At 34.9% G+C, this 19,582-nt stretch overlaps 2 protein-coding genes across 3 annotated transcripts in view; both read left to right on the top strand.

Annotated features, from left to right (window-relative positions):
* mwh (multiple wing hairs) overlaps positions 1 to 15,116 on the top strand; it is a 75,263-nt gene extending 60,147 nt beyond the window's left edge. Inside the window, exons 4-12 of one of the 2 annotated variants that reach the window (XM_013314068.1) lie at positions 3,647 to 3,710; positions 9,309 to 9,466; positions 10,456 to 10,560; positions 10,801 to 10,950; positions 11,465 to 11,597; positions 11,988 to 12,254; positions 12,561 to 12,725; positions 13,018 to 13,132; positions 13,342 to 15,116. In XM_013314068.1, the coding sequence (XP_013169522.1) occupies positions 3,647 to 3,710; positions 9,309 to 9,466; positions 10,456 to 10,560; positions 10,801 to 10,950; positions 11,465 to 11,597; positions 11,988 to 12,254; positions 12,561 to 12,725; positions 13,018 to 13,132; positions 13,342 to 14,831 (2,647 nt within the window). In that variant the 3' untranslated portion in view covers positions 14,832 to 15,116. Of the gene's footprint in view, positions 1 to 3,646; positions 3,711 to 9,308; positions 9,467 to 10,455; positions 10,561 to 10,800; positions 10,951 to 11,464; positions 11,598 to 11,987; positions 12,255 to 12,560; positions 12,726 to 13,017; positions 13,184 to 13,341 lie in introns of both variants that reach the window. The other variant, XM_013314067.1, reaches the window with a different exon arrangement.
* A 1,833-nt stretch (positions 15,117 to 16,949) lies between these two features.
* On the top strand, positions 16,950 to 19,332 carry LOC106118912 (uncharacterized). The gene is made up of 5 exons (XM_013313673.1): positions 16,950 to 17,240; positions 17,667 to 17,785; positions 18,147 to 18,326; positions 18,656 to 18,841; positions 19,122 to 19,332. The coding sequence occupies exons 1-5, from the start codon at positions 17,062 to 17,064 to the stop codon at positions 19,310 to 19,312; spliced, it is 855 nt and encodes a 284-aa protein (XP_013169127.1). The 5' UTR covers positions 16,950 to 17,061; the 3' UTR covers positions 19,313 to 19,332.
* The last annotated feature ends 250 nt before the right edge of the window (positions 19,333 to 19,582 follow it).

Here is a 19,582-nt window from a genome sequence, read left to right as displayed (position 1 = left end):
TAATATTATCGGGCTTACGACCAGACGTGTAAATACAGGTGTCATCGGCAAATAGTGCTAGTTCTACACAATGTACGCGTGGCATATCATTGCTGTAGAGAGTAAACAGAACCGGCCCTAACACCGACCCTTGGGGCACCCCGGCTCGAACGGGGTGCTATTGAGAACATATTTCCTAGACGCAGTAGCGGAACGTGCGGTCACTTAGGAAGTCTCGTATTATGCATATCGAGAGAATAAGGCACTTCGTACTTTTATACGAAAACATTGTGACGCCGTCAATGTTTGAAACTAAAATTGTATTTGAGTCGCAAGTACACACAATGAATCGTCGACGCGAGTTGCCCCGCTATACTGTTTTAATAGGCAACTCGCGACGATAGCTCATCGCAGCGGGCGACGTGTCCGCTACGCGATATTCGCGTCATAAAGATAGTTGCCTTGCGTACTAAGGGCCTAACAAAAGCGACAATCTTAACAAATACGATGATTTCATGCATTTATTTCTACGCACGAAGCTCAACTCAAATCAATCATTTCTTACTTAAGTTTTCTGATGAATCTAAAACTTAAAATTAATATAAATTAATGCATAAAACATAAATTAAAAAAGATTTAACCCACATTCCGAATAATGACTAAAATCGTTGACCGTAAACTTTAGCTTGTTAGTCTTAACTATGAAGACGTATTTATTACTTATTATATTCTATCGAACATAAAAAGTAGAGTCGTGACTCAAAAATATATTGAAGAAAAGTCTACAAAATCACGACGTCCAGTAAACGTGACCGGCGGCCCTCACCGGCGACAAATGCGGACATTTTATTCTTATATTTATGTAATAAAATGCATTGAAAAATATATCTTATTAGGTACTAGTTAAGGTATTATTTTGTATGCTATTGTTTCTATAAACTCAATTTTGTTATTGTACGTGTGGTTTTTGAATGTACATTATGATTTAATTTTAAAAATATTTCCAAATATCTTTACATTAAATATTAATAGTTGAACGAGTATTTATTTTAATAATCATTTCAAATTGGCGCCAAATCTTATTCTAAAAATGACATGCCTTGTTCTTTTTAAAAAGAGAACCCTGTCAAATGCTTTAAAAATTGACTTTATAAATGGATAGGCTAAGATGTGATATTTTGTGCCTATTTGATTTTTCGCCATTTTGTCGCTGACAGTATCGGTTTATAGTGGTGGTGAGAATTCGAAGTAATAATAAAGTTTGAATTAACTATCAGTAACGTCAAGAGACGTTTAATTTGGAACCAAGCAAAAGCTGTCATTTCCAAGGAATGACCTATCCATTTATAGACTTTTTAATCAATGTTTTAAAACCATACCAATCGTTCTTTAACTAATAAAGTACTTTACTAATTATTATTGGCACATAAAAGTCTCAATAAAATTAAGTAACGAAGAGCTTTTGAAATGAACCGAGTAATAAATCGTACGCGTAGCTTGCGGTAGGTCACGTAGGTAACGGCAACTCGATGTCACCAGCTCGCGCTCGCTGCGAAAATTGGCAGGCAATTTCTTTTATAACTGTTATTTTACAACGTAACAGGTTACGTCGAGTTAATTCTTATTTAATTATATGATTTATGTTTCGTAATTCATCCTCATTTATCCTGTGCTGCCACTGTCGAAAAATCTGTAAAAAAAATTATCAGCATTTTGTTTTATTCTTTTTGCAACAAATAGTGGCATGAATATGTCTACTACGAGTAATTGCATGCTTATAATATTTAATCACAAAGATTTTCCAATACTGCTTTTTATGTATACTAAAATTATAAAGCGGTAGTGTTTGTTTTAACTTGCTAATCTCAGGAACTACTGGTTCGATTTCAAAAATTCTTTTTTTGTTGGATAGTCCATTTATAGAGGAAGGCTTTAGGCTATATAACATTACGCTGCGACCAATATTCATTTTTAAATTCCGCGAGGACGGAGTCGCGGGAGATAGCTAGTAGATGTATATTGAAGTCATTAAATAGAAAAATAGCTACCAAATATGTTTTTTTACGCGCTGTCGGATTCTCGGGTGGCAGCTAGTTTTATATAAAAAGGAAATGTATATAAACAACATATAAATATATTCTATTTATTAGCGATTCAGTTCGTCACCGGAAATTGTAAGGCATTAATTCTACACCATATCTTCGTTCAAACAACTACGTTTGTCGATTGTTTAGTGTGCGACTTTCCCATATTTATTTGCCAGTCACTTTGATTATTAAAGGACAGGACCTGTGAACATGCGCATCTATCAAATTAGTTCTGTGCTCGTTTTGCGTGTAAGTCTTTTGAATGGGTATGTGTGTTTATAAGGACGTTTTAACTTTACGCGTTAGCATGCATATGTGTGAGTCTTACCTCAATGGCTGAAAAATGGCAGGATTTATTTAGTACAACGGCAGCTCTATGCTTAGTCCATTTTTCCATAATCAAAGGCCTTCAATACAGATATACTATATCGTATACCGTACGAATAAACGTACATTTAATGTGAATACAATGTAACTTCTACGAACGCTATATCGAATGCTTTCAGAATGATTAATAGTAATATCGAATGTTTTAATAATAGGACCCTTTGGCGTTAAATCTATAAGGTTGTATGTATGCGCAATTTCGTCGGTACGTTCATTTAAAATGAGATTGTGGTAATTAAATGTTAGAGAAACAGTGGATGGTTTATTAAGAACATGTTTCCGTTATAACCCATCTTCTATATTATAAAGCTACTGAGTTAATTGGAACGAAAATAGCAACTGAAATTGTAGAATAGTTCTACCTTTCTTAGTAATTCGATATTTAGTCGATCTTGTAATAACATAATGTAATTATGATTAATTAATTTGATTAAAAACATAAAAGTAAACACGAAAAAAAATGTCAAATATCATAGCTATATAGAACTTTCTGGATAAGCCATGATTTTATCTATTTTGAATTGACGCGCGGCTGGTAGCTTCATCTTCTCATAACTGCATATATATAATTTTAAGAACGGTAAATAAAAATATCATTTGTTTACATTAATATTAAAGCTTTGTAGTTTTAGACATTATTAGAATCCTTTGGCGCGAATGGCGCGCTTTCGTTACCAAATCAAGTATCAGAATGATTAGTGAAGGGACATAAACGTTAATATTTTAATAAGGCTAGTGTTGTGCCGATACACCGATACACTGTCAGATTTTCTTTCTAACACTAGTTTCCATAGTAGCTATAATAAAAAACTGTTAATCGATTTGTCACACGATAAAATAACATACTGTAGACACTTATCTTTTGTTTCCTTTCTATATTAAGGAAATGAAAGCGCATGAACATCTCTTGTTAAATGATTCCAGTAAACGACAATTGTAATGCACGAAAGGAGGTGTTTTTACTTCGCACGCTCCTGTTTTTCATTCTTAATGTTTGACCCACTGTCAAGAATAAACTCCCTCTTATGACATGAATAAGACTTAAAGCGACAATGCCCCCGCCGAGAATATATTTTTACTTGTAAAAAAATTTCCATAATTGATTCTCCGTTCTGGAATCTTATCAGGAAAATAGAGATTTCAAGTCTTTGTTTTTTAATCCTATTTTAACATGTTATGTTCTTTTGTTCCAGTGAACTAACGCTGCTGGAAGGCATGGCAAACTGCGGGGGATGGAGCGAGGAGCCAGTGTCAAAGGTATGTACAAAATTAATATTACGAAGTACGAATTACATACTAATACGATGTAAACACCATTGAAAAACTTTGCAAAAACATTGAAATTTTGGAAAAAAGTAAAACAACAATGTTTTTGTATGTCAGGCAGTAGAAACACGAGATTGTCATCATCAGCTCACTATACGTCCCCACCGATGGGCTCGGAGCTTATCCTATGTTAGGCGTGACTAGGCCATAGTCAACCATGCTGACCAAGTGCGAGTTGGTTGACTTACCCAAATATCTTTGAATTTCTTCAGATATGTGCAGGTTGCATCAAGATGTTTTCCTTCACCGTAAGAACGTCGGATAAATGTAATATGCAAATCGGAAATCGAAAAACAAATTGGTACATGGCGGGATTCGAACCCAGGACCTGCAGATTGCAAGTCAAGGGCTTGACTCCTGAGCCGCCGACGCTCTCTGAGTAGAAACATGAGATTATCATATAAGTTTGATCATCTTTTAAGGTTCATTATTCAGTAACTGTTTAAGCTCTATTACCAAACCTGTGACGCCCTTTTCTACCCAACGTCCTGGGCGACGCCCAACCGCGCCCTATCCTAAGACCGGCCCTGTTTAGATTAGTACCTATGACGTCATCAAATCGGATATAGCACATTACAGTTAACAGAACAATTTAAAATTGCGTGTTGTAACGCTTACTTGTGTCTCTTAAGACCTCGCAACGAAATCGAGAGCGTGCGACCGATTAATTAAGTTCATAATTGTACAGTGTGGCGGAGTTTCGTCAAAAATCCGACACAGATTGCATAAACTGATACGGTATATTAAATAGAAAATCTTGTAAAAAATACCTTAATTGTTATAAAAGTACAAATATAACTGGCGCCCGGGAATCCGTCGACGTAGAATTATAAGACATAACTGGTAACCTATATGTTCTTCCAGACGTTCAGATATTCTGGAGATACCTTTTAACAAATATCCATTCATCTAAACATTCGCCTTTATAATATTAGTAAGATTGACTTTTGAAGTCTTAACACGCCCTTAAAATTAATTACAACCTAAATATTTAAGGACTGATTTCCATGAACTGCTTTAAACCGTCGTTACAAACTAATCGTAGTACTAATAATTGTACTAATACATATTGCTGTCTCTGATTAGTCAAAGGGAATGAAAGAGACGACAATATGTGTACAAGTCAGCGTAGAGAAAAAAATTATTCCGTCTTTAAAAAGAAACTCCTATTTAAGAATTAAGTGCTTTGTTTTAAATACCAGCCAAAAGATGGCGCTATCTCATCCATTGAAGTCAGTCGAGTCTTTTTGATTTATTTTTCTCTTTTAAATTAAAGTTATTTATTTTTTAAATCATTTGCCAGTACCAGTATAAATAAAAATGTTGATTATAGTGTACTACACATTGTTTGTTAATAACAAACCGTAACACTGAACGTGTGGTGGGATATTCGCATCAATTTCAGACTAAGACAATTGAAAACACGATTCTTATCAACCCTATATACACAGAATCAAATTTATTTTTAATTTTAGTTCACGAACTTTTTTAAGGTTTGGATACTTGTGCCAAAAAGTACCTACACATAAATTAATTATAACCTATAACTTAATTATCAAATCTAAATTTAGAAAACAGTGTTTTAAGTACTAACAATTTCATTAACTCGAAATAAACGTATGCCGTATCTTTATTATTTAAACACCAATTATTTCTCACACATTCATCTTGTAAAACAAACATTTTAAAGGCCGGCAACGCATCTGCGGTTCCTCTGGTATTGCTGATGTTCATGGGCGTCGTTGAACACCTTGGTGTTCCCGCTGCTCGTTTGCCCCCTTCTGTTATAAAAAAAAAACATTTCGTCGCCTGTTTCACAGGCGGGCATAAATTGACACAGAGCAGTACACAGTGTAGTATTTCTATTTCAATCGCTCATACCACTGATACAGAACAATACTCCTTTGATAATAAGTGTTGACTGCTCTAACTTCTGCCCTCGTGTGAACCTGGCACAAGTGTATAAAATACACAAACCGTTTAATTCATTCAGCATTGTTTGTACGGCAGCACATTAAATTTATCACGTATCACGAGGTTCCCTCAGACGATGACCCTGGTGATAAGTGACAGGTGGCTAATTGTTGTACATGAGACCAGAGATAAATTGGTACACAGCGAACAATTCAAACTCTTGGAGGTTTAAGTTGATTGCATCTTATGCTCGATTTAAAAATATATTAACCTTGACATCGTCTTATTTATTAAAAATATTATTAGCGGCTTTAAGCCTTGATTTTGCTAGTCTTTAGTACATAAAGAGGATATGATTTGTACAAGTATTTCGGCAGAAACCCACGGTTATAAATATTTGTGAGAATTCTTCTACGGTTAATCAGTAGTAATCATCATTTAAAAATTATAAGCTACTTTAAGTATATTTTGTGTCTTATTTAACAACTAAGAAACATATAAGCATTTGATACCATGTAATAAAAATATTTGGTTTTGTATTACTTATAATTGTCGACAATTTGCACGGAGAAGTAATTTTACTACGCCTTTGTTCCTCTCACCCTTTTATAAGTTTTTCTCACGTTAACATTTATATATATAAAATTCCCTTCACTTAATATCAAATGGAATTAGATAATAGTTTATTAATTAGTACTTTAGCTACTGTTTCATTTACACTATTATTATCATAAAACAGTAAAACCACTAGTTCTAGATAACCCGTTACGTAACAAACTGGTTGCCGTATAAATACGTATTAATTTCTAACCATGCGCTAAACCATCACAGCCAGCCGTAATTACACGCTTTGAAATACTGAGGCATACATAATCTGTCGCCTTACGCAGATTACATGGTAAGACTTGAGTTTAGTTATCGATTTTTACTACTAGAGGGCGTATTATGTAGATAGTAAAGATTCATGTCGATCAAATTTAAACAAATTATATTATAGTCATGTTTTAAGTAATTTTTACCAGTTTTTTAAAGTTAAAGTAAGTTTGAAACTTAATTAACAAGATATTTGAATAACTGTAGATAATAATCAGCTTTCTCTGTAGCATAATTATAGTGTAACTTAAAAACTATTATGGAAAAAAATACCCAGGAAGCCAGAATAGTGATGCAGAGTAGTGGACACTACAGTACTGCTATTGAACGCAAATTTATAGCAAAACAGTTCTATTCGCATATAGATTCACACAAAAGTGGTACTGCAATGTCTACTACTCTGTCTTACTGTCTTAGTGTGAAATTATTATTAGCATGATGCCTGTACCGTCTGTTACATCAAATCTTTGATAAAATCTTAAAGCGAAAATACAATGGATGTTATTACTGATGTACGTAAAAAGTTAAAAATTTCTACGCGCTTTTGCATCGAGTCTGGTGTAAGGTATACGCGATAGCGATTCAATACGATTTTTTTATGTAAAGATGGGTTGGCTGAACGCTTGTATGAATTATAATATTGCCATCTCTGTCATTGTCTTTTGAAAAAACAGTGATAGGAATATGTTTTTTATGATTCAGTCGTACGCATACGTATAGAGTTGTTAAGGAACTGAATGCTACGGTCTGTGGCACTTTAATTATTACTTAAGTTCATTAACCCCGTAAAAAATAATTTTTGCTTTCTACACTTTATAATACTCGGTAATAAGTATCATACATTGTAATAACTCCATATTATATTGTGTTAAAGAGTTAAAAATTTCCTTCTAAACTATTCCTTGTTATTATTTTTAAAACCCTTAGTAGCCTGATTTACATACGAAAGTGATTTATTTTATATACTGTGTTTGCTTGATACAATAAAACAATAATGAAATTTGTTTTTTTTTTTTTAAATTTCGTTGGAAAGAATATTATACAACCGTAAAATAGGTACAGCCAACTTATAAAAAACTAATAGTAATGTGAACATTCGGTTTAAAAGATTGGTATCAAAATTAAAACTCTAGGGTAATAAGGGTTAAGACATTCTATGTGGGGCATCGGTGGCTCAGGGGTCAAGCATTTGACTTGCAATCTGCAGGTCCTGGGTTCGAATCCCGCCATGTAACAATGTGTTTTTCGATTTCCGATTTACATATGTATCCGACGTCCTTACGGTGAAGGAAAACATCGTGATGCAACCTGCACATATCTAAGAAGTAATTCAAAGATATGTGTGAAGTCAACCAACCCGCACTTGGCCAGCGTGGTTGACTATGGCCTAATCATCCTTAACTTAGGGTAGGCTCCGAGCCCCTCAGTGGGGACGTATAGTGAGCTGATGATGATGGTGTATAAAAAGTTACAATATAATATAAATAACGTAAAATAAGACTTATAACAAGCTAGACTTCTCATTATAATTATATTTTAATGCACGACTGATTTAAACACACGCAAAATACAATTGTATAATGAACATTTAGCTTTTTTCCCAGAATAAAAACCAACTCTAATTTAATAATGAATGAACTTTCTACTATTTCTAATGTTAAACTCATTATTAAAAATTCTAACTAAAGAAAGGCTTTTGTAATGAAACGTAAAAAAAGGTTTAAATACATTTAAAGTCAGGGCGCGTTTGGGATACCGCCCATGACACTAGACAGATAGATGGCGCCACCGGTCTACTAATTCTAGTCTCACATAACCCTATTAACCCACAAAGAAAGAGGGCGATGTTATAGTCTCGCTTAGAGCTAAAATCGTTATTGCTCAAATAACAAATTGTAATGTAATTTTTGTATAAAACTATCCTACTTCTTGGAAGAATATGATTTGGATGACCCTTTACTGTTTACAGTCTGTTCAATTGTCTAGGTTACAGGAGGTCGTACTAGGGTTGCCGTACTTACAAGACCGTATACAAAATATGTACATAGCCTGGGAAAAAATTACCCTCACGGCATTAGTGCCAAATTAAGATAAAAATTATTACTAATCTTACTAATATTATAAATGCGCATGTTTAGACGGATGAATGTATGTTTGTTAGGAGGTATCTCCAGAACGGGTGAATTGATCTCGCTGAATTCTCGCATACATGTAGAATATAGTCTGGAAGAACATATAAACTACTTATTAAGTTTGTTTTAAATTACACGCGAGCGGATTCGTGGGCGACAGCTAATAAAAAATAGAATCCAGCAAGTGACTATCAATACACGACCATTAATGATCGATTATTAATAGGGTTCGTAACTAAATGACCGTAAAGATAGGGTAGAGTGACTCCCCTAAGATTTTCAAGGTCATTTCACGCTTCACGAACTAGGGTAAACTTGAACTTGATGGCCCATTTCTTTTGACACAGCATGGTATAACTAAGTACGAAGATTTTTACTAGTAAGTTATTGAATGAAAACAAAAGCCATAACTACATTGTAAGTTTACAGTCATTGTTATTTCAGTCCCAGATATTTTTGAATTAGGAATACGTTGATTTTTACCTTCTTTATATCAGTGTTCTGTGGTCCTTGGAATGAAATTACTACGTGATAGTAGATATTTTCTAAAAGGTAGAAATTCTTTATGGAGTTAAAATATCAGTACCAAATTTATTTTGCGCTTTTTCAGGAGAAGCAGCGTCCACCGATCTACAATCCAGAAGATTACGCCACATCCCTTAAGAAATGGGGAAAGAAAACTGGTACAGGAAGCCTATACGACCTGGATCCAGGGCAAGATCCTAACAAATCTAGAACTTTGCCCACTCAGACTAGTAAAGACTTTAGGTAATATAACTACAATTACTGACTAAAGTTATTAGACTTTCTATAGTTTTTTTTTATTTTTCTTCAAAAACGTTAAATCTTTACAGAAGCGCAGTTTTTTAAGTATATATAAAATTAAAACTGTGTACCTATAAAGTAGTATAAATATCCTATTGCTACAATGAACACGTTTACTACCGATATCTGAGTGTCGACAATTTTTACCGCAAGAAACGCAATCACGATAAGTGCGTTAACAATTTGTGTACCGTAGTGTAGTGTCACGTTGAGAATGTCGGTTGATCAACTGCTATATCTTTATATATATAATTCTTCTGTGAGTGTGTATGTCACTGAACTTCTCTCAAACGACTGGACCGATTTTGATGAAATTTTTTGTGTGTGTTCAAGGGGATCTGGGAATGGTTTAGATTTACAATTTTGTCCGCTGGACAATGTTTTTTTTTAATTAAATTTTAATTTATTAGTAGTTGTTGATTTTGGGATGTTTTACATTGGATCCGACAGACGGCGCTACCATCGCAGTGTCAAATTTTAAATAATATTCGAATTTTCAAATTAAAGACGTGTAGACAGGACAACGTCTGTCGGGTCCGCTAGTCTGTATATAAAATAGAAAGGAATTTACGTAAACATATTTTCTTTCTGTGCATCCTATCCTCCGTCGATTAAAGGTAGGCAACGCATACGCAATTGCGTATGTCTATGGGCAACGGTCACTTCGCTTTCTCAGCGATTTCAGGTGGCCGCTCGCTCGTTTGCCACCTTATGATATAAAAAAAATTTGAATTAAGAATTTACACAATTGCTCCACCAAGAACGATGTTTAATCGTAAACAACATAACTCCCAGTTGATACTTTTAGTAAGTTATAGCAATATGTCGGGTTTTCAAACCAACTTTACGTATTACTTTTGAAAAGATATTAAAATGTTTTTGACACCATCCTGTATATATTTTTGCCTTAATCTGTCGTTTTTTTTTTACAGAAACCCATCATTAGGTGTTGGAGAAGAGATGAGCTTACGTCAATTCGGCTCTCCCAGTGAGCTACTGACTAAACTGAGGGCAGATCTACGACTATCTTTTCCTAGGTTATTTATACTTTTAATTGGTTATACTAAAATGAACACGTACAAAATAAAATTGTCTTATTTAGTACTGATTTTTCCTTACACTAAAGAGTTGTATTTATTGGAATTCTTTTCTGTAACATTCACCAAACATACTAAAAATTTAATATACATCCAATATTTAATGTACGAATTTAATTCGATCAAGAAAAGTAAGTCAGAATATTTCATTTTCCATTATCGATTTGTTACTTTTTCCAGCTTCGTACAAGAGTTCGCGTGTGATCCGTTAGATGGCGTCACCTTACTATTAGAACTGCTTCGTAATGTGCAGCTCAGTCAGACTGGTGAGGGCGCCCGAGGACCTCCGGCTGTGAGGAGAAGACCTCTGTTAGATGAACTCGCTTGCCTGTTAGTATAGACATTATTTAAACAATTGCTAAAATTAGGGGCATTCTGCCAGATACATTATTCGTGAAATAGTCAGCTTTTGAGAACAAATAGCGATCACTTAAGACTCCTACCGAGGATTATATTGAAGATAATTCTATCATTAATTAAACACAACTCTGCATATTGTACAGCGTTATGCTTAATTTAGTAAGTCTTTATACTCTTTTCGTGGAAGTTTTCTTTCATAATAGCCTAATAGTTAAGCGTCAATATCCTAATAGCTAAAGGTCGGGGCTTCGAATCCCACAATTCGACTATTGTCGTAAACCATGTCCTAGCACAAGTATAGCTAAGTAGGAAGGATCAAGAAATATTAGTAAATTAACAAAAAATCTGCTACTGTTTTATAAAATAAAAATAATTTAAAGGTAAATCCCGATAATTGCAGCTTGTTCCAATTCTAATCCATTCTCATTACTTCGCTAGTCGCTCGAGCTGAACAAGTAGCCGTAAAATATCTTTATTGTTTTAGGCAATGTCTTTGGAGCTGCTGCACTAGATATACAGATTGCGTGCGGCGGCTGGTGGCAGGTTCCAACGGGGTATACGCGCTCACAGTTTGCATCATGTCAACCGTCAATAAGACAAGAGTACTAGCCTTACAGGTATAAATTGCAGCTGTTTTAGACTATTACCAGAAAGACAAAGTGGTAGAGCTCGCTTTAACATCTTCGCACAAATTGTCCCGGCTCGCCCGGTGAAATACCACGACCACACGTCAAGTGGAAGCAATTCCGCGTTTCATCCGATGAGTTCCCGGAGGCCTAATTAAGTCATCTTTCCCTTCCCACCCTTTTTCCTATAAGGAAAGGATGGGAAGTGGACTTTCCGGATAAGAAGATGCATTGAAAGGAAAAAAAATATATTTTCTTTCTAAGCATCCTCCCCTCCGTCGATTAAAGGTCACATTTCAGCGATTTTAGGTGGCCGCTCGCTCGTTTGCCATCATATGATATAAAAAAAGCTCTTTTAAATATCTATATTGTAATTCGCAGCTCCTAACCAAAGGCTGCTACCCACCAGCAAACGGACACAGCATGATATCAGAAGCACTATCAACTCTGCGCCTCCGTTACGGCGAGCCCGTCCGCTTCAGGTTCCTGGTCGGCATGCTGCAGAGTTCTGGAGGTTGTGGAGACCTGCAGGCAGCTGGACTAGCATTCATTAATGCATTATTAGCCAGCGCTCCAACTCCTCAGAGGAAGCTGTACATACAAGCTGAACTTGAACAAGCTGGATTTGATATAATAACTTTAAAGAAGGTAATGAAAATGACTAAATAGAAACGAAATAAGATTAGCTTTCGCCCGGGACTCCGTCCGCGTAGAATTAAAAAAAAAACATACTATATGCATATGCCTATGTGTTCTTCAAGACTACTTTGGATATGCATACCAAATTTCATCGAGATCCGTTCAGCCGTTCTGGAGATACCTTCAAACAAACATCCATCCATCCATTCATTTAAACATTCGTGTTAATTATTGGTGAACTTGTTAATTTTACTACTATTACTAGTTATACTGTTGGAAAATAAGTATGTTACGATTTTTATTCATTTATTTCAGATAATTTCTAAACTTCCAAACACAAATGACGACGTTATAAAGGAGATAGAGAATTACGAAAAACAATTAATAGATATTGATACTTTGAGTGAAAAAGCAAATGAAGCGCAAAAAGAAAAGGATGACCTCAAACACAAATTAGAATTACTTGAGAAACGCGTGAAGGTAAAACAATACTCCTTTTCTTCCAGATTAGCTGTCGCTCGCAGCTCCGTTCGCACGGAATGAAAAAATAAACTTAATTAGTAATCTATGTGTTCTTCCAGACTATGCTCTACACCTATGCCAAATTTCAGTGAGATCCGTGCAGGCGTTCTGGAGATATCTTCAAACAAACATCCATCCAAACTTTCCCATTAATAATATTAGTAAGATTCGTATTTCCCCCCTCTGTATATAAGGTGTTATATTTAGTTGGGTTTATTTTTATTATTATATAAATGGTGTTTTTTTTTAGATTCTACAAGAAGAGAAAGGAATCCTTTTATCATTGGAGAAATGTCTAAAAGAAAAATGTTGTGAACTACAAGAAGAAGTAACAACGTTAAGAACAGAACATGGAAATTCAAATCGTAAGAAGACATTTGTTATTAAAAAAAAGAATGTCGCACACAAAAAGAGAGGTATACATTTTATATTTATTTAAATTCACAACGAATTAATCTGAAATGTCCTTTTTTCAATCAAGTGACTACAAAAAAAATAGATGTTGATTTTCAAACAACATCGTAAGTCATCAAATCTATAAATACCAACAATAAAAATAATCACCATCTTTCAGACGAGTCATCACCCCCAGAAGATGAAGGTATCAGTTCATCAGAAAGATCCTTGAGTCCTGAAGCCGATCCACAACGAGACGCCATGGTGTACGAAATGTTTAATGTTAAGAATGAAACTTATTACGACGTACTCCGAAATAAAAGACAACCAAAAAAATCAGAAACCAAGAAACTAAATGATAAAAAATCCTCAGACGAAGATGAAGAAACCACTATAGATGAAGTTATTCAAGAATTACGTAATATTGTAAACCACGCGGAATCTGAACATTATGTAAAATCCGATCAAACAAAATTTGAAGACAAATCTTCCAGATGTAAGGACAATACAGACTCTCATGTAATCAATGAAGTTAAAAATCATAGAACTTTAGAAAAGACTGATTCAATAACAAGCACTAGACATAGTATTCAAATAACTAGTAGCACGGAGTATCTGAATGAAAATAACGAAGACGAAGATGAGGTAAAAACTAGATCTGTTCAAAGTAAAATCTTCCCAAATCCAATAAAGAAACCGAACAGTTTATCTCATTTATTTGTTCCACAAACAGACCAAGGTATCCTTTTCAACAGACACTCTGATATGTTTGAAGATTATTTTTCAAGTGATGATGGATCCGATTCCTTACTAAGTGCATCCCATTGTCAAAATAGTATTGAAAAAAAAACGTCCGTGACGAGTTTCGATTTTAAAGAATGTCAAGCAATTTTTAATACAATAGCTGAAAGAGAAATGGAAGATAATAAAAGACTATCGAGAACTCGTTCTAAAGAAGACTGCAAAAAAGCAACTGTTAAACGAAGTGAATCATTTCAAACAACTGAAAAAGGTTCACGACAACGTGAATATATTGACAGTATGTTCTATGAAACTAATAAACCTTTGTCAGACCACGCATCTTTACAACGAACAAATTCAAAATGTAGTAGAGTAGATGAAATTGTTAATCTGATAGAATCGAAAAAACTTACAAAAAGTCTTGATAGGATTGATGAAGGTTTAAATACGATGGTTGATATTGTAGTTATGAAAGGACCACTAAATAAGCCTTCAAAGCCTTACGAAAGACGACAGAGAACCTGTTCAGTTACAAACAGCGAAGATAATGATGCACCATTCTTTCCTCTGATGAGATCTAATAGTAAAGGTAGCCACACTTACAAATCATCAAGTCAAAAAGGAAACGATTTGATGACTAAAGCTGAAGGACAACAAACATTTGGATTGCCACCTTCTAAATTAAGTCAAGGAAGTTTTAAAAAATCGTCTAATTTTAGCAACACTTTTATTGTGAAGCGAGGTCACAGTAATTCTGGCTTTTACACTGGTCAGAACTTATTACGCGATGCACCTGCTAGTATGACAAGTCTTGTTATGAACGGAACACATTCTTTCGCCGATTTCAAATGTACCCTGTCCTCAGTAGGTTCTGTAAACGACTATGGAGTTCACAAACTAACAGACATGCCATCGGGTTTATATTGATTGTTATTTTCGATTATATTTTAATAACTTAATCAAAACCAACGACTAAATTAAGAACTTCGTACCTAAATACTTTGAATAGTGCAATATTATATACTTCATAAGTGTATTTAAATTAACTTATCTTACATATTCACTTTTGTATCTTAGTAATTTTGTTCATAAGCAAAATTCGCTTAAGATCGTATTTTTGCACTTCTCTGAACTATGAAATAGTTTCAATATTTCCTCTAATACATTGTAACGAACGTATTTGAATTGTCCTGTATATATACGTAGGGCTTATCTTAAATTTTACTCTAAATAAATTTTTACAATTTATATTAAGTTTTATTTTCTTACCCTAATCGTAGACTAGGCATGCAAGGGCTTAAAAGGATGTTGTATAAGGATGTAATTAGCCACAAAGATTTATCATCATTGTAGTGTATGCATAAACGTAGTGTTGTTTGTCTCGAGCGTACACGCCATAAGTACATGCCGGAGAGAGGGGACGTCAGTCGATGTCAGACCTTTGAGCCGGCAACACGTGTCGGTACGTGAACGAGCCAAATATAGCACAACGAATGCTACAATCATCATCATCATCAGCTCACTATACGTCCCCACCGAGGGGCTCGGAGCCTACCCTAAGTAAAGAGTGATTAGGCCATAGTCAACCACGCAGGCCCACTGCGGGTTGGTTGACTTCACACATATCTTTGAATTTCTTCTCAGATACCTGCAGGTTGCATCACGATGTTTTCCTTCAACGTAAGAACGTCGTATAAATGTACATATGTGAATCGGAAATCGAAAAAAACACATTGGTACATGGCGGGAATCGAACCCAGGACCTGCAGATTGCAAGTCAAGTGACCCCTGAGCCTAAGATTTATAGTTGCTTGCTATTCATTAAAAAGCGTAAACAAAATTGATGAATATCTGAATACATCTGTCCTCAACATGTACGATAAAAGATTAAAAGAATAAGATTGTTAGCAATGCACATAATCAGGGAGTTATAGAACAACGAGAAAAATTACATAAATTTACGAGAAAAGAATCTCTTAACAGAATAACGAAAACGTACTATTCAATAACCATATTTTAAAAGAATGAAATCTGGACGATATAGGAAAAGAACGGATCTACAATGGAGGTGTCATGAAAGAAGATATCAAAGATAAAGTAGGTATAATAATAGACTTCGCAATTAATTCTAAACGATTCATCCCCTTCCTTGTCGACCCTTCTTCCTCTTAGGGAGCGTACCCATACTACGTGACCAGTTTAGTGGGGGGAAGGAGAGCGGACTCTAAAATATTACGGTCAGTCATAGGAGCGGGTGTGGGCTCAGATTTTAGTCACGTAGTCGTTAATTGATTTTTTTTTCATAATATTCACTAGTAATTTAAGAACGCATGCAGTCTTCTGCTATAATGAAGAGTATGAGCCTAATTATTTCTTTTTCAATTTTTACCCGTGAAATGATTAAAAATCATAATTATGGATAACTACGTAAAAGCTAGAGGGGGGTCTTGGCATGTACTAGGAAAACCTAAAAAAATAGGTCACGTAGTATGGGTATGTTCCCTTACTTTCCTTTTCAATATGAATTTTAATATAGAAAAGGGATAGAGGAGAGGGTGAGGAAGAAATTGGCTTTCATTACTGAATTCTTCAGATGAAGCTCGGAATTATATCCACTTCCCGCCTGTCTTCTGTTTCGAACATCAACCGAGTGGACCTTTCGTCCAGTACTGTTACGGGCTCTACCATTGTTAAAATGTCATGTCAGTCGGTCACCTATATTGTTTTTCATAATAAAAATCTAATTCATCGTCAAAACAACGTCTTCATTGTATAGTTATTTGTAAATAAAAACTATTGATTTACTGTAGTAAAAACAATATACAATCTATGCTTATACTGCTGCTAATATAAAATATGTTTGTCCGTGTGTATATTATAAATATTTTATTAACATAGCATATACTTATGAATTGTACGTCAATCAATTTCAAACATTAATTACAACTTAATATTTAGAAGTAAAAAAAAAGACATAACAAATTATCTTATATCAAATCAAACGTAAATTTAAAAAATAAAAATCACAACGAGTAAACCAATATCACAAACTATGTATTGTAGTAGTTTTGTTGCATATGACGCGACTTTTCTATCCAAACAATGATTTTCTTCAACACAACACAACTCATTGCGTTCATTTAGCAACCGTATTGCAATGGGGAAGCATTTACGATTTTTCGTTTCTTTATTGATTAAAATTCTCCTTTTTAAAGAAGGAAGATTTGATAACAAACATATGGATGATGAACTATCCATTATAGATGTGTTCGATTTAACCACACCTACCACATGGAAGGACCTCATGGACTATTATGGAGCTATCGAGAAACATTGGTAAGGATTCCATATTGAAAATATTAACTTTAAATGTCAACCTTTTTCATTGAAATACTAATCTTAACACGTTCAATGTCACTTTGATTTTTACGTAACAAAGCAGTCCAAGTAGGCAGCATTTAATGTATTACATTTATTTTTGCTTTACTTATATTTCTTGTATCATTCCGAGTAAGCTCTAGGCTTAAGTTACGATATGGTTTACAATAGTCCAATGGCGAGATTGGAACTCTCGACCACATAATCGGTAATCCACTTAACCATTATTGGTTTTCTATATTAAATTGTTAAAATTAATAACAACATCTGACATATCCCAGTCAGACTATATACCCATCGATTTTGGATTAACCAAAGTGATATTTGACGCTCCCTGACGACGAAAAACAGAGTATTTTATTTAATGAGACATGTATTTTGTAGGAGAATATGCGTTAACTGTGGCATACCTACATTAGGCACGGCCATACACCTGGAGCACGCTGGCTCTACGGGCTCCATGCAACCTGCAGTAATACCAACTGAATATCTACTAACACGACGTAAGGATTTTAGAGAGAGTTTCATCTTTAGCGTGTAAAATGATATGATTACTTAAATTGAGATGAGAACAGGAGGCAGGCTGTCATAGTATCATCATCAGCTCACTATACGTCCCCACTGAGGGGCTCAGAACCTACCCTAAATTAAGGGTGATTAGGCCATAGGTCTTAGTATATTTCTTATTAATGTTAAAAATGCGAATATTTGGAAGTATGTTTCACGCTGAAATTTCCTAATTTTTAATCAGTCGACAGAGTCGCGAGCGACAGCTAGTATTCGTATATGTATACGTAAAAGAAGTCGAAATACAAATAATAAATATTGTAACATAACTATCGTATTTTACTGTATGTTCTACAGTAGAGATAGTAGACTTAACGTCTCACGTCAAGACCCAGCAGGCTGCAGTCATAACTTTGGATATGGCGCTGCAGTGGTCAGCACTCAAACACGACCCGAGGGAGCCCACGCTCATTTTATTTAAGTTCGGCTGGAAGCGATCCATCACTTACAAGAGACGATGCGTTTGTAAAATACCTGGTGAGTTATTAAAATAATAATTTCAAGTTAATCTTACTATTATTATAAATGCGAAAATTTAGATTGATGGATGGATGTTTGTAATTAGATATATCCAAAACAACTGAACAGATTTCGCTATTTGACATGGATGTAGAATATGTTTGGGAAGAACAGATAGGCTACGAATAAAGTTTTTTTTTAATTTCCCGCGTGACAGTATAAGATTTTAGAAAAATAAAGGCCCAAAGTGACCACGAATCGTTGATGGCCTTGGACGATCTGTGAAGATTTATCATCAGTATATATCCATTCGCTAATAATTCTTAACACGTTCCGTATTTCGTCAGGTCTAAGCTACGAACTAGCGGAGTGGATAGCTGCGAACATGAGTCACGTGGTGGGCGTGGCAACAGACGCACCCTCCCTCGAGTCGGAACAAACGCGGGAGTTCACCAGCAGGACCATAGCGAACGTGCTCGGGAAAAGCGGCATCTACATGATAGAAAACGTTAACATCAAACGCAAGATACCTGGTAAGTACATCGACTGATGTTTAGGAACCTTGACATACAATTGGGCGGAGATCTTGGCTTTGTGGGCGGGGCTTCATCCTTTTAATTTTTCTAGAACCTTTTTAAACAGAAATTTCACTACAGAAAACTGGATATACTTATGGTAAGGCGTATATCTAAGGTATATTTTCTATTTATATTTTAAGATTTCCGTCCCTCGAAAGGAAAATAACGGAACCCTTATAAGATCACTTTTTCGTCCGTCTGTCTATCAAGACCCTTTTTTATGCTATTTTTTCAGAGCGTGGTTGCATGGCAATAGCGATGCCGTTGAAGATGCTCAGTGCCAACTACGTGCCAACACGACTCACAGCTTTCTGTCCATCGCAGAAGACCGACCAGCACGTGGCAATTGCACTCAAGAAGTCAACCTACACCACACAGATCGTCGAGAGTCGAGTATATGATGTTAATTTAGATGAATTGGTATAGAAATTAAAAAAAATAAAGATTCTAACATTAGTCTGATCTGCAAATAATGCATTTTGTGTCAATTTAGTAACTAAATTAATGAAAACACAGATCTTAAAAAAAATTGACAATGACAGCAGTCAGATAAAACGTAAAATATTGTATACAATATACTGTACTTAGAAACCAGAGTTAACTATATAAAATATCCTTACTAAGTAGTGATATAAATAAAATGTGTTTTATATCTTTATATATATAATTCTTCTGTGAGTGTGTATGTCACTGAAC

The sequence above is a fragment of the Papilio xuthus genome, unplaced genomic scaffold, assembly GCF_000836235.2.
Source record: "Papilio xuthus unplaced genomic scaffold, Pxut_1.1 DF827542.1, whole genome shotgun sequence".
NCBI classification, from domain to species: Eukaryota; Metazoa; Arthropoda; class Insecta; order Lepidoptera; family Papilionidae; genus Papilio; species Papilio xuthus.
This window is presented reverse-complemented; position numbering and strand designations above follow the sequence as displayed.

Bases quoted from the DNA above. Each gene is read 5' to 3' on its own strand.
- LOC106118912 (XM_013313673.1), top strand. From the start codon at position 17,062: ATGGGGAAGCATTTACGATTTTTCGTTTCTTTATTGATTAAAATTCTC. The intron at 17,786-18,146 runs GTAAGGATTTTA...TATGTTCTACAG, and splicing joins TGAATATCTACTAACACGAC to TAGAGATAGTAGACTTAACG. The intron at 18,327-18,655 runs GTGAGTTATTAA...GTATTTCGTCAG, and splicing joins ATGCGTTTGTAAAATACCTG to GTCTAAGCTACGAACTAGCG.